General features: G+C 42.7%; 1 protein-coding gene across 1 annotated transcript; it reads left to right on the top strand.

Annotated features, from left to right (window-relative positions):
• dhcr7 (7-dehydrocholesterol reductase) lies at positions 1 to 25,158 on the top strand. Its single transcript, XM_078549498.1, has 7 exons — positions 1 to 109; positions 6,213 to 6,435; positions 11,962 to 12,052; positions 14,649 to 14,862; positions 17,185 to 17,389; positions 18,609 to 18,740; positions 20,634 to 25,158. Exons 1-7 carry the CDS (start codon positions 3 to 5, stop codon positions 21,096 to 21,098), a joined length of 1,437 nt encoding a protein of 478 aa, XP_078405624.1. The 5' UTR covers positions 1 to 2; the 3' UTR covers positions 21,099 to 25,158.
• Positions 25,159 to 25,418: the final 260 nt, after the last annotated feature.

The raw sequence follows: 25,418 nt of genomic DNA on the forward strand, positions 1-25,418 counted from the left end.
CCATGACTGCCACACAACCCTTGGGAGCTGTAAAAAGGCAAAGCAAGAATCCTGCAAATGGCCTTGTTTCAAGTGAGAAGGAAGAAGTGGCGCAATGGGGCAGAGCCTGGTAAGAAAATGGGTATAAAACATACAACGAGACTTCACCACATGGGGACGATCTTGAGAGCATTGTGGCCTAGTGGTGTGTGTGGGATTTATACTGTATATTTACCTGTGTAAAACGATAACAGAATTTCTAACCAATTCATTCTTGGTGAAGTGCTTTGAGTGCTAAATAAGGCACCATGTAAGTGAAATTTTATTCTAATTATCCATTTATTTTCCTTTAATTTTCGTGCTGAACAATCTTGAAAATGTACAATTGAAGGAAAATCTGCATATACATTCAAATTAGTTAGGGCAACCGGGATTTAAGTCTTATATTCCCAAGGTCCTTGCATCAATAAGAAATAATGTTGGTGATTTAGTAACCCAGAGTACCAGGCTAATCTTCGGGGAGCGGGGGTTCAAATCCCACCATGGCAGCTGGTGGAATTTAAAATCAATCAATAAAAAATCTGGAATATAAAGCTAGTCGCAGTAATGGTGACCATGACAAATATGACTGATTGTTATTTTTTAAAAAGCCATTTGGTTCACTAATGTCCCTTAGGGAAGGAAATCTGTTATCTTTACCCGGTCTGGTCTACACATGGCTCCAGACCCACATCAATGTGGTTGACTCCTAACTGCCCTCTGAAATGGCCTTGCAGGCCACTCAGTTCAAGGGCAATTAGGGATGGGCAACAAATGCTGGCCTTGCCAGCAATACACACATCCTGTGAAAAAACAACCACTTACTTTTATATAAAGCAAGCAGTTCATGGGAGAATTATCGAAATTTGACACTGAACTATGTAAGGAGACATTAGGATAGGTGGCGTGATGAAAATCAGGGATGCACATAAGTCCAGAATTAGAGGACTGAAGAGAACTCAGAAGGCTGGAGAAGGTTACAGACATAGGAAGGGGCAAGGCAATAGCACAATTTGGAAACAAGGATAAGGGTTTTAAAATTCAGATGTTGCCGACTGGGAGCCAGGTCAGGTCAGGAAGCAGCGGGATGATGGATAAACAAGACTCAGTGTGTTCTACTACCAGACTGTGTTGTAGTTTTAATTGGTATATCATTACATTAATTTCCAGTCCCTCTAAATATACAGGAGTAAGTTTTCGCTTTGGGCATAATTGGGAAATTGGGTCCAAACTGGGCCTGCAATTGGAGTTTCAAGTTTCTGCTAAAATGTACCTGGTATTAGTGTAACCACTAACATGAATTCATCAATGAACCAGCAACGTTTTCTGGAAGTTGAGATGCACTGGTTTGATGAAAAAGTCTGAAGTTGTGGTCTGTCACTCAGTGCACTACCACAATCTATGTTGTGGTCCCATCCTCCCCTACCACTCCCCTCCCACTCCCCTCCCTGCCACCCCCACCCGGAGAAAGCAATGATTGAAATCAGTGAGGACTTCAACGTTCCCACTCGTTCTTAGAAATCCCTTTTAAAAAAAAGTTACACCTTGTTCAATCCAGTGTAACAGGGTTTTAACGGTGATGTGATTAATTAAATTTGTCCTACACTGAACTGGCTGTGAACATATAATTTTATTCACGGAGCATTATTAATTGATTGATTAGTAGATTTTTGAAGCTAAATTTTTAATTTTTTAAAAAAGTTTTTTTTTCAAAATATTCATCTTCTATCTTCACCCCATGTGTATGCCCAATCTTTAATTTGCTCAATGTAACAATTTTTAAAAGTTACTTTATTTTGCTGCCTTTTGTTTCCTGTTTTGTTGTCTGAAAATCCTTTAATATTATTATCTGCTTGGACAACCTGATAACATCACTCCAGCTCCACTGTGGAATCTCCAGCAGAGAACTTTGTGTTCCATTGCAGTTATCACTGCACAGTGATAGAGATGAAATTCCAACCAGAGAGATCGCTAGATCTCTCAGCGAGGCTTTCTTTGAGGTCAGTGGTGAGCGTCCTTGCTTCACTGTTGACTGCAAACTCCGGGCCAATAACTTATAAAGCACGTCTGCTAGTGCCTGTGCCCCAAGAAATATGAGCACAATTTGAAGAGCCTCCTCAAACAACTGCAAACGGATGCAATCGGCAGAAACTCACTGTCTCATTACTTCAACCTGAGGGTGTAGCCAACTTTGTGGGTGGGGCCAGCTTCAAGCATCACGATCGCGGAATACTCAATTTTTTGATGTAACTTTTGTTTAAAATTCCCCAATTTTCCTTTTAATTTTGTACTGGCTGCTTTCACTTGATTCCACTGAAAAAGCTGGAACTTGCGGTCTACCAGAGTGATGGAAGCAGAGACGATAAATCATTTCAAAAGGAAACTGGATGGGCATTTGAGGAAAATAAGGCTGCAGGGCTACGGGGACAGAGCGGAGGAACGGGACTGTTCACATTGCTCTACAGAGAGCCAGGATGGACTCCATGGGCTGAATGGGCTCCTTCGGTGTCATTGTGACTCTATCCCATTGTATATATGTATGTTTGGAGCTGTGTGGATATAAATATATCTATCCATATCATGGAATCACAGAACTTTTACAGCACAGAAGGAGGCCATTCAGCCCATCAGGTCTGCACCGGCTCTCCAAACGAGCATTTCACCTAGTGCCATTCTCCTGCCTTTTCTCTGTGGCCCTGCAGATTGTTTCTTTTCAAATAATTATCTAATTCCCTTTTGAATACTTAAGTGAACCTGCATCCACCACATCCTCAGGCAGTGCATTCCAGACCCTAACCACTCACTTTGTGAAAAAGTTCTTTCTCATATCGCTTTTGCTTCTTTTGCCAATTACTTTAAATCTGTGCCCTCTCGTTCTCAATCCTTTCATGAGTGGGAACAGTTTATCCCTATCTATTCTGTCCAAACCCCTCATGATTTTAAATACCTCTATCAAATCTCCTCCCAGTCTTCTTTGCTCCAAGCAAAACAGTCTCAACTTCTCCAATCTACCTTCACAAATGAAGTTCCTCCTCTCGGAACCATTCTCGAAAACCTCTTCTGCAAACTCTCCAGTGCCTCCACATCCTTCCTAGAATGTGGCACCCAGAACTGTATGCAATACTCTACCTGAGGTCAAACTAGTGTCTTATACAAGTTCAACATTACCTCCTTGCACTTGTACTTTATGACCCTATTAATAAAGCCTAGGATACTGTATGCTTTATTAGCTACTCTCTCAACCTGATAGCCAACTCCCTTCATTCGTGGCCCCTTCTATCGCAAATTTATTTACTCACGCAGATGTGTTTGTACACCCGATCACGGTTCACAGCCCCAAAACTTCGCTCATTCACGATTTAAAATGTTAAACTTCTCACTTAAACACATGTTGGTCCCAAAAGGATTAAAAAAAACCTGAATTCAGAGGCCATAAAAAACACGGCTTGTTGTTTTCCCCATGTAGTAAAATGGGCACTGCGTGTGTGCAATCTCTGCACATGTGGCGTCTCTAACTGCATGTGATTGGCTGGGTAAAGACAGCAGATTTCCTTCCCTAAAGGACATTAGTAAACCAGATGGGTTTTTATGACAAACGATCATAGTTTCATGGTCACCATTACTGGAGCATTAGCTTCCAGATTTAAATTAAAATTCCACCAGTTGCCATGGTGGGAATTGAACCTACATCCCTAGGTCTCTGGATTACTAGTCCAGTGACAATACCACTGAGGCACCATCTCCCCAGATGATGGTACTTTTGACACCGCTCTCTGGAGTCAGATTCTGTTCTTGTTTTAACACATTCATTGTAGTTGAATATTTTTGCATCTTGTGAAGTCATATTTTGCAGGGCTTGTGGGGAGGGGTTTTGTGGGTAAGAAGAATAGTTTTTTTTTTCACTTAACACTATCCAGGACAAAGCAGCTTGCTTGACTGGCACTCCTTCCACCAATGATACATAGTGGCAGCAAGATGTACCATCTACAAGATGCAGCAACCCACCAAGGCTCTTCCTACAGTACTTTCCAAGCCCACAACCTCTACCACCTATACACAGTGGCAGCAGATGATTGGGAACACTAGAACCTGCAAGTTCCCCACCAAACCACACAGCATCCTGACTTGAAACTATATCACCATTCCTTCACTGTCACTGGGTCAAAATCCTGGAACTCCCTTCCTAACGGCACTGTGGGGGGTACCTACAGCACAGGGACTACAGCGGTTTCAAGATGGCGGCTCATCACCATCTTCTCAAGGACAATTAGAGATGGGTAACAAATGCTGGCTTAGCCCGCGACACCCATATTGTGTGAACGAATAAATTTTAAAAAGTAGACTTTACGGATCTAAACTTTTCATTTAGACAACCAGACTGGATACTCACTGATAGCCAAATGGCAAATATCAGATTGTCAGTGGCTCCACTTGCTACCCAATTTGAAGGCCCCTGCCCACTAGGATTATGGTAAAGGAGTGGGATTGATTAGATAGCCCTTTCAAAGAACTGGTACAGAGGGACAATGAACCGAATGGCCTCCTTCTGTGCTTCTGTGATCATCCTCCTAATACTGGAGAACTGTACGTTGTGAATAATGCATGATTAATGGAAGATTAACTGCAGGGGAAATTCAGACATTCAGTTTCCATTCGACCCACTGAATGAGGCAAATTTGGATCATTGGGTATAAAGCAATTCCAAATGTCATAAATTTATGGAGAAGCTGGTCAGATCCACGTCCAATTCACTACTGCCAGTTCAACATGGTCCCCTGCCTTCCAAACTTGCACTATTTTTTTCTGTTTTTCCTCCATCCACCTGTACAAAAGAGGAACAAAAACTGTTGTGGGAATGAAAAATACACAAACCCACAAGTATTGGCACAAGCACAAATTTTCACACTTTGTCCTGTCTTTTTGAACCATATGAATATTTACATCAGTCTTTTGATCACCCCGCCTAATTTTCTTTTTGGATCATCGTTGTCTAACTGAGCGGTCTTGGGGTGTTTTTCCACAGCAAAGGTGTTATATAAGTGTCAGTTGTTGCTGTAGTCGATGTAAAAGCGGGTCCCATGAAAGCCATTCACTCAGAAAAGAAGCAGGAAGGCAGATGAAATGATGCCGATGTATTGTTGCCACCACCTGCATCCTCTCCCCCGTTCAACATGTCACAGCATAAAGGGTTCGGAGCATAAAACATGCATAGCATTTTGCATGTCTGTTTGATAAACAATTCATATATTTGGCTTGCAAGTCAACAGAAAACCTTACTACTGTGGAAGGAAAGGTACATAATCAACAAGAGGGAATTAAGAACCAGATGAGAGAGCGCCCAGCTGACGACATACTTAGTATATTAGTGATTATCTGAGCTGTGCATTACTGAAAGGCAGCAGATACAATCGCCAGTCTGTATTGTGTTGGTTGACCTCCGATAGGGTGGCAGTAGGGTTTTTATTATTGGCCTTCAATGTTCCTGAACTAGGGGCAAGGAATTCTGACAGAGTTGGAGTTGTATGTTTTGTATTGCTCAACCCCAACACATACCAGCAGGTAACTAGTTTACGTAATACACTGTAGTCCGGAAGCCCGGCCCAGAAATCTAGTGTTCGGAAACACCAGTTCAGAAACTTTCTGAGCAGTTCCAAGCAACTCGCAACATCATTTTAGTACATTACTTTGGCAGCAGAAACATAGAAGATACAGTATTTGGGCAAATAAAATAATTTTTACTGCTGCTTTCTCACTGTTCATGCTTCAGGTAAATATTTGTATCTGCAATGTTTTCCGATTCACGTATTTGTGGTTAGGTATTCTGAAGTCATTCTATAATCTTGATTATTTGTGAATAGAGAGACATGTTTTAAAGATTTTTATCTTGCACTCACAAGGACAAACACAAGAATGCCAAATTTCAAACAATCACAACAGGATAAAAGGTGCTGATTGGTTGGCAAGTTGACTCGAATTGGCCGAGGCATTGCCATGGAGAAAGTAACATCCTATAATCCATAAAATTCCAAAATCCATTGGTACCAAGCATTTTGGAGTGTACAATGTATTCACGTTTCCGAGTTTTATTGATTTCGTACACCTGACTTGTTCCATTTCTTGCTCTTATATGGTGATTCTCAAATTAACTTTTCAACTTGAAAAAAAGTCTAACAGCTGCCTGTGCTTTTTTTCAGGGAGGTGGATTGGTTTTCCCTGATATCCATTATCTTTCTCCTCCTCTGTGCTCCCTTAATTGTTTTCTACTTTGTCATGTGCTGCGACCAGTACCAATGTGCTCTGTCTGGTCCGCCCCTTGATTTATACTCTGGAAAGATGAGTGTCAGTGACATCTGGAGTCGAGCCCCATCCTTCAGCTGGACAGCTGCTAAAATCTACACCATCTGGGTCTGTTTTCAAGTAAGTTTCTGTTTGTAGGCTTGTCTCAAAATGGTGGTACAGACATAATTCCACAGATTGATGCCAAAAAGGTATTCCAATTCCCCTTTTTAGGGCTAGGTTTTCTGCCCAATGCTGATTCAGTGGGCAAAGAAACACAATTTCTTTTTGATGCCCTGACCAAGTTGAGCTATATTGTTCAGTGGAGAATGAATCGCCTGTGGATGGGGTAAGAGACAGTTCATTATATGTGTTTAATTAGACTTAAAGAATGTTTAGTTACAAGGCAACCTCAGTAAGACTGTTACTTTGAAGGAATGAAGGGAAGTAAAGCACAGCTTGTACAAAAACATGTCCAATAGGTGTCCGTAAACATCCTGCAGTTAAGATTGCTACCAGGATATCATGTAATTATTTAAAGGTGTTCAAAAAACCTTTACTTTAAAAACAAAGAAAATCTATAAAATAAGGTCACAGTAGCATGGTGGTTCTATTACTGAACTAGTAATCCTGTGATCCAGGGATATGAGCTCAAATCCCACCATGGCATCCGTGAATTTACATTTAATTAATTAAATATATCTAGAATTAAAAGCTAGTCTCAGTAATGGTGACCATGAAATGACCAGATTGTCATAAAACCCCAAGTGCCATCGTTACCTGCCTGGTCTATATGTAACTACCGGCCCAAAGCAATCTGGTTGACACTTAGCTGCCCCTTGAAATGACCTGGCAATCCACTCAGTTGTACTAAACTGCTATGGCAAGGCACAATAAGCACAACAGGGACTGCAGCGGTTCAAGAAGGCAGCTCACCACCAAGTTCTCAATGGCAATTAGGGATAGGTAATAAATGCTGGCCTTACCAGCAATACCCACATCCCATGCATGAACTAAAAAAAAACATTGGTTTCCCACCCCGCCATCAAATAAGTCAGCAGGAAACTTGCCCCTGTTCTGGACAACTGCCCTGCAGCCATTTTATGCACTGAGGAGTCACCTGGGGGTGGGGGGGGGGGATGTCTGGCCTCTGAGATCTGCCGGCCGGTGGGGGCTGGGATGGGGGGAGGGGAAACCTGGGCTGTGATGAGGGGAGGGGGCGAGACCTTGGAGGAGGGGCCCATGAAGGGGGCACCACGCCCACCCCCTTTCCCGCCGGAGGCTTCCTCTGGCTGAACAATTGTGGCCAGGGCAGGAAGTGGCCATTAATTGGCCACTTAAGGTCCTCAGTAGCGGTGAAGGCAGGTGGGATGCTCTAAACCTTGCCCACTACACCCCCCGTCCTTGTAAAATCACGACGAGGTCAGGGATGGTTGGGTAGGCGGTTGTAAATTCATCCGCAGAATTTTACAGGCACCCCTCCCCGACCACCTGTAAACCCACCTGCACCCTCAGGGGACCATAAAATCTTCCCATTGTATCTATTGAGGAAGAACCAGAAAATGCTGTAAACACTCAGCGGGTTGGGCAGCATCTGTGGGGAGAAAACTCTTTCAACAATTCACAGATTGGATGGATGAGAGTCCCAAATAAAACTAAGGGAGTGAAAGGGCTGTGCCAGGCCCTGAAGGTGAGCCAAACATGTCCAAACCAACCAACAATAAATCCTTTGAACGAGGTCTAACCTGGCTTTAAGGTGCAAGCATAAGGCTCAGAAATTGCCCAATGTTAGAAGATGGGACCCATTAACCAGCAAGCCGATTGACTTAGTTAAATGGACAATGGCTTATGATGTGATGTGTCAATAAAAATGTTAAGAAAACTATTTTCCAATAATAAAAGCACATATTGGTGGGTCATAAGATTGAATGAAGCCCTCTGAGGAATTCATGGGGCAGATCCTGACTTGGTCCTGACTCACTACTGCCCATTTTGCAATATTATATATAGTCAAGATCTACCTCACATCTGAATCTGATACGTTTCAACAACATGCAGACCACATGTAGACCAGAACAGGTTAGCCTTCATCATGTCTTCTGCAGCAATCAACCTATCCAATGAATTCAAAAGGATGCATGTGGGCCTATCTCTATGAGTAACTTTTAGCATCCCACAGAACAAGTTGTGCAGATCCATGCTACTCACACTTAACCTTCTGTAACAACATGTCCCAGGGTCTGTGTCCATGCAATGAGCTTATCCAGTGAGTAGGTGGATTCATAGAGATAAGAAAGATTCCAGGGAAGTGGATTGGCTTGCCCTTGTGCCAGTTTTCTTTCCCCTGATGTACCCCATGAATTGTATTTTGATTTGTGTTGTCATGGAAGCTGGAATTTTCCCAGCCACTGCTGAGGCTGCACCCAGCTGAGAGGGTGGTTCCTTGGACCCTACTATCGCAATGAGGTGAGTGGGATCCTGGATCACCCAGGCCAGCCAGGCATGCCTGGTGAAGGAGTGTGTTGGGCAGGTCGAGGGGGGTGCGCTGGTTGGTGAGGACAAGGAGGATGGGATCGGAGGTTGATGTGGAGGTGGCCATTGTTGCCGGGGTGAAAGGGAGCAGCTTTCCACGGGCTACAGTGTTCCTGACTGGGAGGGCTCTCCACCCCGAACCACTCTATTCCAATATAATTTTGTGACTGATTTAAAAACATTACTAAGAGAGGGTCTTTCTATTGCGGGAGAGGCATTGCAATGAATAAGCTTCTTGATTGTCCTTTTTTAAGAAGGCTTATACATCAGGCAGAATCTTCCTTTCTCAGCAGGTGCCTTGCCTGCTACTTAAAAAAGCGGCGGGATACCCGCGCTGACTCTGAGGAGGAAGGCCTGCCATATCTTCTGCCCATTAGGCAGTTAAGTGGACAGCGGTGGGCCTTCCTCCAGACTGAAAACCCCGGAAAGATGACTTACTGCCCATCAAGAGCTTCCAGCCAATCAGAGGCCAGCAGCTCTTGCGCTCAGCAGCACCACAAAGGAGGCTGTGGCTGCGGCCGGAACAACACCCCCCACCCCCCAGAGTCCCTGGCAACCCAGGAAAAAGCAAAGTGCTGTTGGGTGGGGTGAGGGTCTCGCGGGATAGGGGTCGTGGGGAGAGGGGGGCATGAGAGTCAACAACAAGGGCAAGTGGGTGGCTGTCAGCAGCCACCACCCTACTCCATGTCCACGCCCTCAATCATGCACAGATTAATGATCAAGGCCCCCTCCCCCACCCTACCAACTCCAGCTGACATGCAGCCTGCAGTTTTATTCGGCATGCAGGCCGCATGTCAACAGGCCCGCCTGGCGTTGGGAAGATTGCAACCGAGGCAGGAAGAGGCCCGGAGCTGGTCATTAATTGGCCACTTAAGGGACTCAAGTGGAGGCACGTTGGGAAGGTCGACCATGAGCCTTCCCACCCAGAACCTAATTCCAATGGAGGCAGGAAGGCATTGGGTATCAGGTCCGACGTCAACCCACCAAATTTTCAGGCCCTCCCGGTTCTTGCGGCGGCAAGAGATACCAGCCATCTATTCGTTACGATAAATTCTGTCTGTGGGGTTAAGAACACGAGGCAACAGAGAAGCACTTTGTGGTCTCTACTGAGTGGAGGCAAGCTATGTGCATGTGACAAAGAGGAAGAGCAAGAGCGTGGAAGGTAGTCTGATGTGTTTTTAAAATAATCCTCACTTACAAGCTGTTTCAAAATTAGCAAACTTAGTCCAGACTGCAGACACTGCCTTGTATTTGTATAATACTTGGAGCTTTGATCCCTGCAAACCCTCACGCACTCTCTTTTCATTCTGTGCTCCAGCCAGTTCAAGTGCTGACGATTAAACCAGATTGCTGAGCAACACCTTCCTTCACAGTGATTTGCAATGTGGTATATTGCTTGAGCTGGTCGACCACAGAAACTCCTTCCTCACAAGCACTTGCCATCATATTTTAAAATGTGTTAGAAATAACAAAATAAATCTTGCTTTTTTTATTTAGTCTTCTCCGTCAAGCTTGTAATTATGGATTTTGTTTCACTTTTACATTGCTGTGACGGAATTGATGAGGGTTGCAAATTTGCTTTGACCATGTGAAAGTCTCCATTGAGAGTCCTGCATACTTTTGTAGAGCTCGTCTGCCCAGAATGACCACAACCATGTCAAAAACTACTTCCTAATTTGTAGTCACAGGGTACACTGAGTCACCCAGAATCAGAATACTGCTGTCACTCTTTGCTTAAATTTTTAAAAAAGGCAAAAGCACAGAGGAATGCTATGTTAAAAAAAAACTCAAAATGTGTAAACGTATCAAAAAACTAATTCGTCAAAAATCCCTCCATGAGCTGCATTCAGAAGATCCGGCAGTTAAATCTACATAGTCGTAGTCTGTAACTGCTGCACTTCTCCGTGTAAATATAACATTTGCCTTTTTAAAAAAATACATCTTTTATTTAAACAATTTTTCAACTACAATCCAATGCATAAACAGACTCTCTCACAGGTTTTGATGCGGCACATTTAAGCACATAAAACAGTCATAATTGTTTTCTATGTGGTCTTATGCTGGGCCTCACATGGAACCCTGCAAGGCTGATCCTCGTTCTTACCAGCGAAATCTTCCATCTCGTTTAGTCTGGGAGCTACTTATCACCATCAGCATAGGGTGGACCAGGACAAGTTTTAAATTTGTCATTTCTGATGAGTCATACGGACTCGAAACGTTCACTGTACTCCTCTCCGCAGATGCTGTCAGACCCACTGAGTTCTTCCAGCTATTTCTGTTTTTGTTTCAGATTTCCAGCATCCGCAGATATTTTGCTTTTATTTTAAATTTGTTTGTTTAATAAACCAGAATTTTGGTAAGGAAGCCCAGGTTATGGGGACATGTGTTAACTGCATGTTAGAAAGGCACCTTTTATCGAATGAGAGATGGTTTTTAGGTTGCTGGATCAGACAGAACTGCAGTGGGATTGACTCTGATACAATGATCCAGTCTAATAGTGTGCTTACCACGACCACTGAGCAGAAAACGACCAAGATATTGGGCTACATAGAGCCCAATTTATTGGGCACTACGCAGCCTTCTAAGCATCCAATCAGTTAGACATGAAGCATACACGCACTACAAGATGGAAGTGCATTGTACACCATGTTGGTAAAGGCCAAAAAAATTGGTGTGCAGTTGCCATGCCTGCAATAGGCAAGGGATCCTTTTCAGGTGTACAAATGAGGGCCCTTACGCCTTACCTGAGCCCGCAGGTCAATATTGCTTTGTCCTGAGGAAGCCAGCGCAGGGTAAACTCAGGAAAATCAGGTTTCTATACGAGCTTAAAGGGAATCCGCCTGCCTGTTAGGCCATGCCCAACAAGGTAAGATTTTAAAGTATAATGACCTGAATGCACAGCGCTCCTCCCAACAACACATGTGCAATGCTGCCGGCCACTGATACCCCTAGAATGGTAGTTACAATTCTCGTTGTTTCTGAATAGGTTCTGTTAATATCTCTCCTTCCCATCCACCAGCAGTGCCCACTGCTAAGGAGACTGTCAGGCAGTGCAGTTAAATCCTCCTAAATTATCCACTCCAACTGGTTTGTTGCCAATTACTAAGACTTTTTTTTCTGTGCATGAATTTTTAGGTGTTTTTGTACATGTTTGTCCCTGATGTTTGTCACAAGTTCCTGCCTGGCTATGTTGGTGGAGTGCAAGATGGGGCATGCACGCCTGCAGGTGAGATTCATCTCTCATTTTGTTTTGTCTTACAATAAAAGATCCATCCAAGTCACATTGTCTTGCAAGATTGTTGATAGCAACAAGGATAAGAGACATGGCCATTGTAGTGGAAAAGGAGGAATCTTGTTCAGGAATAATGCTTTAGGATTTCTTTTTATTCAAAGCCTTTGGCCTGACTGCGTTAAGTGCGTGATTCCACTTGACTTAATGCTACAAAGTTTGGTTTTGTTAACATCACAGAATGGTTACAGCACAGGAAGCCACTCGGCCCATTGTGTGTGTGTGTGTGCTGGCTCTCCAAAAGAGCAATTTAGCTAGTGCCGCTCTCCCGTCTTCTCCCTGTAGCCCTACAAATTCTTCCTTTCTGAATGCCTCGATTGAACCCACCTCCACCACATTCTCGGGCAGTGCATTCCAGATACTAACCACACGCTACGTGAGCAAGTTTTCCTCATGTCGCCATTGCTTCTTTTGCCAATTATATTAAATCCCTCTGGTTCTCGACCTTCCTACCAATAGGAAGAGTTCTTTTGTGTCTGCTCTGTCTGGACCCCTCATGATTTTGAATACCTCTATCAAATCTCTTCTCAACCTTCTCTTCTCCAAGGAAAACTATGATCTGTTAATCATTTGGACATGAAAGAGACTGCTTGTGTTCTAAAGCAGATATTTGCTTTTTTTTAATATATCAAATTCGCAAAGTGCATCCATATATACTCTGACTCCATTTTGATTGCATGGCAGTTGATGAGTATATCAACACATCCAGGTTTCTATGGAATTTTCTTTCTCAGAAAGCAGTGAAGGCTGGGTCATTGAATGCATTCAAGGCTGAGTTAGATAGGTTCTTGATTGACAAGGGAATCGAGTGTTATGGGGGGCAGATTGGAAAGTGGAGTTGAGGCCACAATCGGATTAGCCATGATCTTATCAAATGGTGGAGCAGGCTCAAGAGGCTGAATGGCCTACTCCTGCTCCTAATTTGTATGTTCATGTGTGGTACCACAGTAAGGACCATGAAAGGAAGCATGCTTGATCTTGTTTGTGGGGGAATAATTAGCCTTGCAGAAGGTTGATGGGGAGACGTTCAGCAGAGTCATGGTCATGTCAGCTGAGATCATTGCTCTTCATGGTCAATGGGTGGATCGCTGTGATCTTGGGGGTAATTCTGTGTTGAGCGAGCCTTCAAGAAGTGGCACAAGACTTGGCCTTCCCAGCACAAGCTGCAAATATATTTTTTTTTTCCCAAGTCAGGATTATTTCAAGAATCATTTCATAATTAAATAAATCCAATTGGATTGATTTGAATTAGGTTTGCCTATGGTCACTCCTTTTGCACCCCATTGAGTGGTGCAGTTCAGCATGCACCAGTGCGATATATTTTGATGAGGCCCAAATGGACCCTTGAGATCACACATCAACATGCAACAGCTCTTTATTTTTGGTGTAAAACCCTTAATCTCATGCAGAATTAGCCACAGCTCAGCTGCTATCATTCTTGCTTCTGGAGTCAAAAGGTTGTAGGTTCAAGTCCCACTCCAGAGACTTGAGCACATAAATCTAGGCTGACACTCCAGTGCAATACTGAGGGAGTGCTTTATTGTACAAGGTACCATCTTTGTGTCCTTAAACCAAGACCCTGCCTGCTCTCTCAGAGGGAGACATAACGTTCTCATGGCACTATTTCAAAGAATAGGAATTGTCCCCCCGACCCTGTCAGTGCCCAGGCCAATATTTAGGCCTCAACTAATATCACAAGAAGAGATTATCCAGTCATTTTTGCATTGTTGTTTGTGAGTGTGTGCTGTGTACAAATTGGTTGCTGCGTATCCTATATTACAACAGTGACTACACTTCAAAAATTATATTGGCTGTAACATCCTGAGGTCACAAAAGCCGCTATAAATACAGGTATGCCTGTCTCCTTTCTTTCTTTTGAGCAGCAGATATGCACAGAAATTACTGCTAATAATGTTTTTGAACTGGCAGCTTAGAACTATGCAAGAATGATTTCTTTCCCTAAAGGGGCACTAGTGAACCAGGTGGGTTTTTACAATTGGCAAAGGCTTCATGGTTGTAATCATCAGACTTTTAATTCCAGATTTTTATTGTGTTCAAATTTCACCAAATGCCATGGTGGGATTTGAACCCGGGTCCCCATCAGTCCATTACCCTGGAATGCTAGTTCAGTGACAATACCACTATGTCACCGCCTCCCCTTAAGTTGTATGGCAACAGGTCTTATTGGTTAATGATGAAGTGACCCGGCTGCCTGGTCCCTAAGCTCCGAAACTCCCTTCCCTAAGTCACTCTGCCTCTCTCTCCACCTTTTAAGATACTCCTTAAAACCTACTTCTTTGTCCAAGCTTTTGGTCACCTGAACTAGTATATCCTTTTAAGACTCAGTATCGGATTTTGCTTGTTAATGCTCCTGTGAATCTCCATGGGACCTGTTGCTACATTAAACATATTAAATAAATGTAGGTTGTTGTTCGCTATAATTTGTTAGAGAAAAGGTAAGAAGGCTACTGCAATATTTTCAGAATTGTTTTCAAAAGACCAAGAGCTCTAAAATAATGTATTTACTCTACAGGTCTGATCAATAAATATGAGGTCAATGGACTACAGGCTTGGATTATTACCCATGTGCTCTGGTTTACCAATGCCAACTATCTTCATTGGTTCTCTCCCACAATCATGTTTGATCATTGGATTCCTCTGTTGTGGTGTGCCAACATCTTGGGCTACGCTGTGGCAACGTTTGCAATGATAAAGGCATACTTCTTTCCCAGTAATGCAAAAGACTGGTAAGAATTTAATCTGTGAAAATGTTTTGAAGTATTGTTCAAAGACAATCTTGTTCTCAGGCTGTAATCATCATTGATTGTCCCTCTAATGCTCCATTTAAAAGCTGAACATGCAGGTTTATTGAAGAAGTTTACAAAATAATAATGGGATGCTGTTATCACCCAAATTTAGCCCCTCTGACTTTCCAAACCACTTCCTCATCACCAGACTCCCATTCCTCTCCAATGTTGCTGCATCCGTGCCCACATCTCCTCTAACTGAGAACTTTGGTATGATTTTCAACCCTCCCACAGCTGAAGCAACCCTAACAAAAGCCAAAAAATATTCTCTGTGACAGTGGTCCATTATCCCTCTTCAAGTTCTCCTCCTCTCTGCAGCTTTTGACAAGTCTTCCTCCTTCAGTGCAACTCCACCCTTATCCAGCTCAATGGGAATGCCCTAGCTTGGTTCCATTCTTAATCCATTTGATCGTATGCAGATCATGTCTGCCAAAAGCATCTCCTTGCAACCAACATTTAGCTGCGTGACCATGCAGCAATCTTGAATGTACTGTACAGGTGCAATAAACTGGCTGCAGACAATGATGAAAAATTAGAGGGAACATTGTTTGCACCCCTGATTTATCTATGGGCCCCCACCTCTTCCCTGTTTGTGTGTTTCCCCTTGGTGACATAATCTGTGGCTATTGAACCAGCTTCCACTAGCATGCTGATGACAGCTAATTCTGCACCTCCAACATCTCTTGTGATCCCTCCATTGCCTCTGTATTGTTGGGACTGCTTATCCAACATTTAAATTTGAATGAGCTACAGCTCCCTCCTGCTTAAATAAAAACAGAAATAGTTGGAAAAACTCTGTCTTTGTGGCAGTATCTGGGGAGAGAGGACGGTAGGCTTAACACTTCAGGTCAATGATCTTCCATCAGAAGCTAGGAACATAGGAAGTATGAGCAGAAGTAGGTCATTTGTCCCAAGTCTACTCTGCCATTAAACCACGCTATGACTGATCTTGTACCTCCAGACTTTCCTGCACCATCCTCATATCCCTTGATAGGATCTTCAGTATTTTTGTTTTTACTTTGTTCCTCCAGCTAAGCACTGTCTTCAGCCCTGACCACTAACTTCCTTCCCTCACCTGCAGTTGCCAACTCTGGTTGGATGTATACCTGGAGGTTTCAATATTTGATTTCCAACTGCCATACCCACTTAAAGAGCCTTTATTATTTTTATAACTAATAAATGCAAATTAAAAATGCACTTATTTGTAACGCCTGTGATTTTTTTTTTCCCCCTGGGTTTGCCATTAGTAATTCATCTTTAATTCCTGGAGACTCCAGGGCAATCCTGGAGTGTTGGCAACCATACCCTCACCACTGATTTCATCCCTGGGAACTGTCCTAATGTGAACCTGACTTTCAGAAACACGGTATTCTATCCAATCCTAAACTGAGCTTCAGGCCCCATACTCTGGACATCTTCGTAGCATTGACTTTCCCAGTTCAGCCTGTCTGCTGCTGAAACCTTCATCTGTGCCTTTATCACTTCCAGACTTGACTATTTCATTGATCTCCTGGCTGGCTGCCCATCCTTCACCCTCCTGTATCCTATCCTGCCCATATTGCTGCTCGTCCATCACCTCTTTCCTCACTGGCTCTAATTAATGCCCCAGTGATTCAAATTTAAACTCCTCCTCCGTATGTTGAAATCAGTCCATTGCCTCAGCCCTTCCTATGTGTGTAACATTCTCCAGCATTGCAGCTTCCCCCTGCTCTCCTCCCGCCTCCTCTAGTCCCCTTGTACTCTTTGCTGCTTTGGTTCCGCTCCCTTGTACATACTGTTCTGTCCATTTGCCCCACCTTTGGTAGCCGTGCCTTCAGTCACCTAGTCTGCACACACTCCAATTTCCTAAATCCTTATGCTCTCTCACCTCCCATTGTTCCATTAAGACCCTCCTTAAAGCCCACTTCTTTAACCAAACTTTTAACTCCCCCGCCCCTTCCCCCCCAACACCTAATATTCCCCTCTTTGTCTACACATCTACATTTTTCTTCGTCCTTCTGAGAAGCACTTTGGACATTTTTCTATGTTAAAGGTACTATTTAAATGTATGTTGCCGCTGTTTTTGTTGTTGTAAACAACAAAAGCGGCCTTGGTCTTAAACGGAACCCTGGTAGATGCATCCAGCTCTCCATAATTAATTTGCCAATGAACACCTAATAAAGAAGGGAAGGAAATAACAGTACAAAAATATTATTAGTATTATATTGCCTCGTCTATTAAAGTGGGAAGTACAGTTTTAACATGTTTATTCCCTTTCTTTAGCAAATTCACTGGGAATTTTTTCTACGACTACATGATGGGAATTGAATTTAACCCACGGATAGGGATGTGGTTTGACTTCAAGCTATTTTTTAATGGTCGGCCTGGTATTGTGGCATGGACTCTTATTAACCTTTCCTTTGCTGCCAAACAGCAAGAGCTCTACGGTCAAGTGACCAATTCTATGATTTTGGTGAATGTGCTGCAGGTAATTGCATGTTTCTGTTTCCTCAGAATAGTTTTCAAACTTAGTGGGAAGGGTCTGGGAAACTCTTCAATGGATGACAACATTGGCAGGCACCAATGTGTGGAAGTAATTGTCGTAAATGGTCTGGTTTGAGTGAGGACATAAAAAGAACAAAAGGAGAGGTTATGTTTTTTTTTGTCATGAAGGAATCCTCTGACCAGACTCTGTACGAGGAACAAAATCCATGACAGCTTTTAAAAGGGAAGATGAACATTTGAAAAAGATATGGGGAAGAATTTTCCCCCCGTTAGAGGAGAAGTGCAGGAGCGGGTGCACGAAGGCTCACCTCCAATCGGCGCCCCAGTGTGACGTCCGCCAGGAAGCGCTATGCGCTCCCTGTGCGGGCGGAGTGGGTTCCCTGAGCCGAGAGTGCCCTCTTTCACGCATGCGCACAAAAGAGCGCACTCATCTCCCTGAGGCTAAGTGCTGCCTCAGGGAGATTGGTGCCAAATTCAAAAATGTGAAATATAGACAAATAAAATTTCCCTGACAGTGTCACATGAGTTGGGACATGTCCATCACTTTTAATTCAACTTTTATTAAATTTTTTAAAACCTACATGAAACCTCATTCCACCCGTGGATGAGGTTTCATGATTTTTCTGAAGCCCGCCAGGGCTCCCAGTCTGCCCGCCAACCTTAAGGTTGGACAGGCAGGTCCTTTAACTACTTCAATTAGTTTTTAAATGGCCTCAATTAGACTTTCCGCCCAACGTCATCCCACGTCATTTTACACGTCGGCAAGCGGGCCCCACTCCCCAAACTCAATATCCTGCCCATGAAGAAGAGGCAAGGGAAATCCTATTTGCCATCTACATGCTGCCGCTTAGCGACATCATTCAAAAACAAGTTAATTTCCACATTGGTGGCATGCCTTCAGCTGCCTAGGACCTAAGCTCTGGAATTACCTCCCTAAACCTCTCTGCCTCCCTACCTCACTTTCGTCCTTTAGGATGCTCCTTAGAACCTGCCTCTTTGGCCAAGCATATGGTCACCTGTCCTTATGTCCAAATCATGTATTATTTGGTAACCGCTGTTATGAAGCGCCTTGGGGCCTTATGCTACATTATAAAGGCACTACATAAATGCAAGTCATATCTGTATGAAACATTTATAATTTCCCTTTTCAAATGTTTCTTATCTTTTCATGAGACCACGATAAAGTGACTGATTATTTTTAGGCAATTTATGTGCTGGATTTCTTCTGGAATGAAGCTTGGTATCTGAAGACAATCGATATTTGCCATGACCATTTTGGCTGGTACCTGGGTTGGGGTGACTGTGTCTGGCTGCCATACCTTTACACTCTGCAGGTAAAACCATTTTAAATGGTTATATCAATAGTTACTTCGCTTTCAAATTTGTTTGCATTCACTTTGTTGGGTGAGTGATGAAGGTACTTTCGTTCCTTAAGCACAATAATAGGTCTGGATTTTACAGCCCCCGATGGCGGGTTTGCAGGTGGGGAGCCTGTAAATTACCATGAGCTTCGTGCCCACTGCCAACTCACCCGTCCCTGCCCCCACTGCGGCTTTACCAGCCAGTTAAAATTATTGAAACGTACAAAGTCCTGAGGGGTCTTGATAGGGTGGATGCTGAAAGGATGTTTCCACTTGTGGGAGAGACTTGAATTAGGGGACACAGTTTAAAAATAAGGAGTCTCCCATTTAAGACAGAGATGAACAGAAATTTTTTTCTCTCAGAGGGTCGTGAATCTTTAGAACTCTCCTCCCCAGTGAGTGGTGGAGGCAGGGTCAATGAATATTTTTAAGGCAAAGGTAGATAGATTCTTGACTAACAAGGGAGTCAAAGGTTATCGGGGGGTAGGCGGATTGTGAAGTTAAGGCCACAATTAGACCAGCCATGATCTTATTGAATGGCAGAGCAGGCTTGAGGGGCCGAATGGCCTACTCCTGCTCCTAATTCATATGTTTGTACGTTAATGCCCACTTAAAGGCCTCATCTCGCTGTTGATACAATTTAACCAGCAGCATGAGAGGCTTACGCCAATTGTCCAGCCTGACAGCTCTCAGACAAGTAACAGGCAAAGGGGATGGTGTGACCTCCCCCACCCCCAGTTTCTCTCCATCCCCAGCCAATCTACCCCAGCTCCCACCTCCACCCTGACAAGGCCCCTCACTTACCTCTCACTCCAGCCAGCTCCGGTTCCTTGACTTTTTCACCAGTGGGGTGGGGAATCAGGCACCCCATTAAATCCAGCCCAAAGTGTGGAGCAGAAATGAAGTCAGCACGAGAAGGAATCTTCTGCTCCCATATACTGACAGCACAAGTAGTATTGGCTATGGAAATGGAAAATCCAATGTTTAAGTGCCAGAAATGCACCAAAAGCTCACAAAGTCTGGTTGGAGAATACAGACTATGTAGGGATTGGGAGCAGGAGCCAGAGGCTTAAGATATTGTTATACCTGAGCATCTGTACACCTTCAAAAATGTCAATGAAGGGGAGGTCGTCTTGCTCTTCATTTTCCAGTGGTTTATACCAAAAGCACAATGTCATAAAGGGGCACACTGTCAAGAGAAGTGACTTTCTGGTCTTTTTAAAGCTGTGGGTCTGCACAAGAATTTGGGAGATAGCAGTGTTCGTATGGAACCTAACCCCATATATGGAGGGTGATGGGAATTGACACATTTATATAGCATCTGATCACATCTTTTAAACATCTCTGCTTCATAGGCATTGAATTCTGGTACAGGATCAGCATTAAGATAAATCTTCGGTTTATCTATTTTTGGAGGTTTTGGTGAGGGCAGCATGTTGTCCACCCCTGGGGAGCTTCTTACTTTTTAAGTAGCATTATCTGATCTTTAGCATCCACCCACCTGAATCACCAGAACAGGTTGGCAGGACCTCGGTTTAACACCTCCTCCAAAAAAGTGGCACCTCCAACATTTCAGAATGTTAAGTGAAGCTAATAGCCACAATCTTCTGACTGAGACATGAATGCTACCAACTAAATGCCTCAAATTTTCTGATAAGATGGGATCACAGTTTAGCTGCTCAAATGAGGAAGGGTGCACACTTCACTTACATGGAATGGAAAGCTAGCTAGTGTCTCAAAAAAGATGAGGGGAAAAATATATATTTCACACTTGTTAATGCTGTAATTGTATAGGATATCTTTGCAATCTATTTAATCATAACTGCTTTGCAAAGTTGGAAGTTATTTTTCTTTTCAATGTCACAGGGTCTATACCTCGTCTACAATCCAGTACAACTATCAACTGCAAATGCAATCAGTGTCCTTTTCTTGGGGCTGGTTGGCTACTATATCTTCAGAATGACAAACCACCAGAAAGACCTCTTCAGACGCACAGATGGAAACTGCAAGATTTGGGGCAAGAAGCCCGAGTACATTGAATGTTCTTACTTGTCCAGTGATGGTAAAAGGCACCACAGTAAGCTGATGATCTGTGGGTTCTGGGGGCTCGCACGTCATTTTAACTACACTGGAGATCTTATGGGTTCACTTTCCTACTGCCTGGCCTGTGGATTTGGACACCTCCTGCCTTATTTCTATATCATCTACATGTCAATCTTGCTGGTCCATCGTTGTATCAGAGATGAACATCGCTGCTCAAGCAAATATGGCAAAGACTGGAGCCGTTATACTGACGCTGTGGCTTACCGCCTGATACCTGGAGTATTTTAGGATGGCTTATATCGTCAATATACAGCTTTCAGAGGCTTGATTTTCTTTAGCCAATGAAAGTTTGGCATCACAAATTCCGATATACAAGTACATGTTTTTACAGACTGTTCTATTACATTGCGGAGGAGGCCTTATGGGTTCTGAATATAACAGAAACCTGGTCACATTTACAATAGTGAGGCACCTATTTTTAACAAAACGCCTGGGATTTCTGTGTAACCTGGTCAAAGTTAGCAGACTGCCTAACCCAAGAGTTTTCCAATGATGCATCATAAAGGTGCTGCTTTAATTTAAACATAATTTCTCCAAATCAACTGATCTAAGTGGTAAATATCAGCACATTCATGCTGGGATTAATAAATCGCATATAATGGCATTTATTAATCAGTGAGTGTCTGACTATAATGTTCTCACCTGTCCCAAACATTTCTTCTTTCATTTTTAAAATGATTGCCAAATGGGATATCGAGTTTCAATTCCTGCTAGATGTGTGTGCATAAAATTTCTTTCTGTGCAATTTTAGTGCAGTTGTTAAACCATCGGTTTTAAATGAGATAATGATTTTGCCCAAGTAGAAAGGGAAAAACCTGCATTTATATCTCACCTTGCACAACCTCCAGATGTCCCCAAGTACTTTGCAACTGTTCAAGTGCTTTTGAAGAGTAGTCACTGTTTTAATTTAAGAAAGGCAGCAGCCAATTTGCAACGCGATCCCACAAACAGCAATGATAATAATCTGCTTTAATGATGTTGATTTGAGGAATAAATATTGGCCAGGACACCAAGGATAACTCCCTTGATTTACCAAATCAGCCAAGTTTCAGCTGAAATGTTATGGCCAGTTTCTACGGCAATTTTGCCAACAACAACTTGCACCAAAATTTTCTGATAATCTGTGCAAATAATTGAGTCCTGAGGAAAGCACAGAACACACACCATCATCCTTAAAGTCTCCCTTTATCTTACTAATGCCATTAAAAAGAAACATATTCATCAAGCCAAGACTTATGCGAGAAAATACAATTAAGAACATATCGAATAGGAGAAGGAGTAGGCCATACAGCCTCTAAAGTTGTATTTAATCAATCAGGTCATGGCTGATCTTCTACCTCAATTCTATTCTCCGTTATATCCCAATACAGTATCCCTTAATTCCCTTGGTGTCCAAAAATCTATCAATCTTATTCTTGAATATACTCAATCAGTGAGCATCCACAGGTTATTGTGGTAAGGAATGTCAAAGATTTTCAACCCTCTGTGGTGAAAATATTTCTCCTCTTCTCAGTGTTAAATAAATTATTTCTTATTCTAAGACTCTGTTCTTTCCAGCCAGCTGAAAAATTTAGGCATCTACCCTATCAAGCCCTCTAAGAATCTTACATGTTTCAATGAGATCACTTCACGTTCTCCTAAATTCCAGAGAATACCAGCTCATTCTACCCAACGGGCTGGATTTAATTCTCCTCTGCCGATGGGTTTGAATACGGGCGGGCATGTTAAATCCAGCAGGCAGCCTGTCTGCCACCTACCCCCACCTCAATTATACCAGTGGTGGGAGTGGAACTGGGTGGCCTGCCCACCAGTGGACCAATTGAGGCTCTTAAGTGGGCAATTAATGCCCACTTGTGGGCCTCATCCCACTGCCACTGGCATTTAACCGATGAGCCTCCATGGACTTATAAAGTTCCGATCCATCGCAGCTCACATCCTCATCGCCTAAGTGCAGTACCAGCAGTAGTCACCCCCTCCAAGTGACACTATCAATACATCAAAAGCCACCAGCTTCTGATTGGCTGGCAGTTCTCTGAGGTGGTACTCCCTGTTCCTGAGGGCAGAAACCCTGTCTCCAGCCTATTAACTGCTGATTGGCTGTTAAATGACTGCAAGGTAGCTGTTCTTACCCCCAGGTGGGCATCCCCTGCCTTTTTAGCCAGGGTGAGGGATGAACCTTCCTTGGACACTCCCCCACCACCCAGAGGCATGTATCTCATTCCTTGCACACAGAAACCAAAGATGTACATCTGGTGTGGTCTCACTAAAGCCCTATATAACTGTAGTATATCTTCCTCACTCTTATGCTCCAATCCCCTTAGAATAAAGGTGAACATACCATTTGCTTTCCTAATTATTTGCCGTAGCTGCATGCTAACACTTTGTGATTTATCTACGGACAGTGTCTCAAATCTGGCTATCTGGACATTTTTTTAAGCTGCCATGCATGAATTTTTATTATTATTAAATAAGTAAGTTAACTTACTGGCTTGATGGGCTAGGTGCTGCATTGGCACGGTGACGCGCCGACTTTGCATGCCGGTCTTTGTCTGCACTACGAATGGTCCAAGCAACCCTTGACCCAACCCGGGCCCAAACCACCCAACCGAAAAACTCCACAATACAGCAGGGACTCAGTCCCAAGGTTGCCGGTTTTGAGACACGGTACATGTATAAGGACATCCAAATGCCCCGGCAATTGAACATTTAGTAGTCTCTCACCTTTGTAAAATTATTCTGCTTTTCTATTCTTCCGACCAATGTAGATAATTTCACATTTGATTATGTCCAACTTCATATGCACACTCAAACAATCACCTGTCTATGTTTCTTTGAAGCCTGCTCATGGCTTACTTTCCCACCTTGCTTTGTATCACCAGGAAACTTGGATAGGTTACACTTAACAATTGTGTCATTGATATAAACTGGAAATAGCTAAGGCCCAAGTACTGATCCTTGGAGTGCACCCCCAGTTCCAACCTGTCAACTCGAAAATGACCCATATATTCCTACTCTTTGTTTTGTCTGTTAACCATCCTCAATCCAAGCTAATATATTAGCCCCAATCACATGAGCTTTGTCCCTTCATAACAACCTCTTATGTGGCACCTTATGAATTGTGGCAAATTTAATTTTAATGTAACAGATTCTGATAATATATAAAAAGCCTTCAAAAACATAGTGCAGATCTCAGTAAGGAGAATTTAAAAAAAAAATATCCAAGTGTCAGAAATGGTGACCTTTGGAAGTCCCCTAGTGCATAAATTTTGGGAAATAAATTTACAACAATTCAGAGGTGGCAAAAATGCAGAAACCCCACGAACTTTGGTCAGTTGCATGGAGAGACCAGGCTATATTGATGAGTTAAATGGGCATATAAACCAGGAGTAGTTGCAATTGACTGAGGAATTTTGCATGTAGCCTTGATTCAGCATAACTCAGTTGCATACAAATTTCTTCAGAGGAAGAAAGAGCTCAACTTTGCCCCTCCGGCACCAGCACCACCCCCCACCCCCACCCAAAACTTATTCCTTAACTATTCAGTAATAGCAAATTATTTCAAGGAATGTTCTGAGACACACAGAAGAATCAAACATTTCTCTGCTGTTGCAGGATTATGTTGCCATGGAAGTTTAAAGCTGCCTTAATATCATATATTGAAAACCTCTAAACACTTTACTGGCCACGTTCAGCAGTTGACATCTGTAAATATTTGCACATGCGATTGGAGACCTTCAGTGTTAAAAATGATCCAGCAGGTCAGACTATTGATTTGTTTTTGTGACTGAATTAAATTTGCATGTCATGCCCAAATAAGTAAAAACAACCACAAAGTTAGCTTGTTTTAAAAACCTAAAAAGCTATCAAAAATAATTTACAAGGGTATTGTGGCTGTTCACTTTTACTTGTATTAATTAAACATGTAGTTTTGACTGTGGTATTTATAATTCCTGAAAAATATTGGTCTTGATTTCAAACTGTGATTCTATTTTTGGTGTAAGTTCTCAAACTTGCACTCATATTGCCTCTTCCTCTCTCTCTCTCAAACTGCAGAGGAGGTTAAAAAAAGCAAACCAGGGCTTCCAGTTATTTTTATAAACTGATGAAGTTTATATATTAGCTTTCTGTCCCTAGATCATTAGGTAAATTAATAAAGATGTGGCAAACTCCCTATATATATTCTTCAGTGCAAATTAGTACCATCTTATGACTTGTTTTTATTTTTATTCTATGTTGACTAGCCGTATGCAGTAAATAAATCATGCGCTTTGCAGTCCTGGGTAAGGTATGATTGTGTTTCATTACGTCTACTTTCTGTTGATGACATTCACTTCAAAAAAATTCTGGTTATACTACTACCCTGTGTTGGTATCATCATATACAAATGTGTCTGATTAGGTCTTGCCATCAGGGTGGCATTCCTTTGATAATGACTTTTTGGAAGTTTTTTTTGTTTTTTTTTAAGTGAAGAATTTGCTTTGTAAAATATAATTACAGCACGATTTCTAACCCTTGAAATTGAAAATATTTTTTAAAGTGTTAGTAAAG

The sequence above is a fragment of the Cetorhinus maximus genome, chromosome 9, assembly GCF_964194155.1.
Source record: "Cetorhinus maximus chromosome 9, sCetMax3.hap1.1, whole genome shotgun sequence".
Lineage (NCBI taxonomy): Eukaryota > Metazoa > Chordata > Chondrichthyes > Lamniformes > Cetorhinidae > Cetorhinus > Cetorhinus maximus.

Excerpts from the sequence above, each read along its gene's own strand:
- dhcr7 (XM_078549498.1), top strand. The coding sequence starts at position 3 with ATGACTGCCACACAACCCTTGGGAGCTGTAAAAAGGCAAAGCAAGAAT. Across the intron at positions 12,053-14,648 it reads TGGGGCATGCACGCCTGCAG|GTCTGATCAATAAATATGAG; the intron begins GTGAGATTCATC and ends TTTACTCTACAG. Across the intron at positions 18,741-20,633 it reads CATACCTTTACACTCTGCAG|GGTCTATACCTCGTCTACAA; the intron begins GTAAAACCATTT and ends TCAATGTCACAG.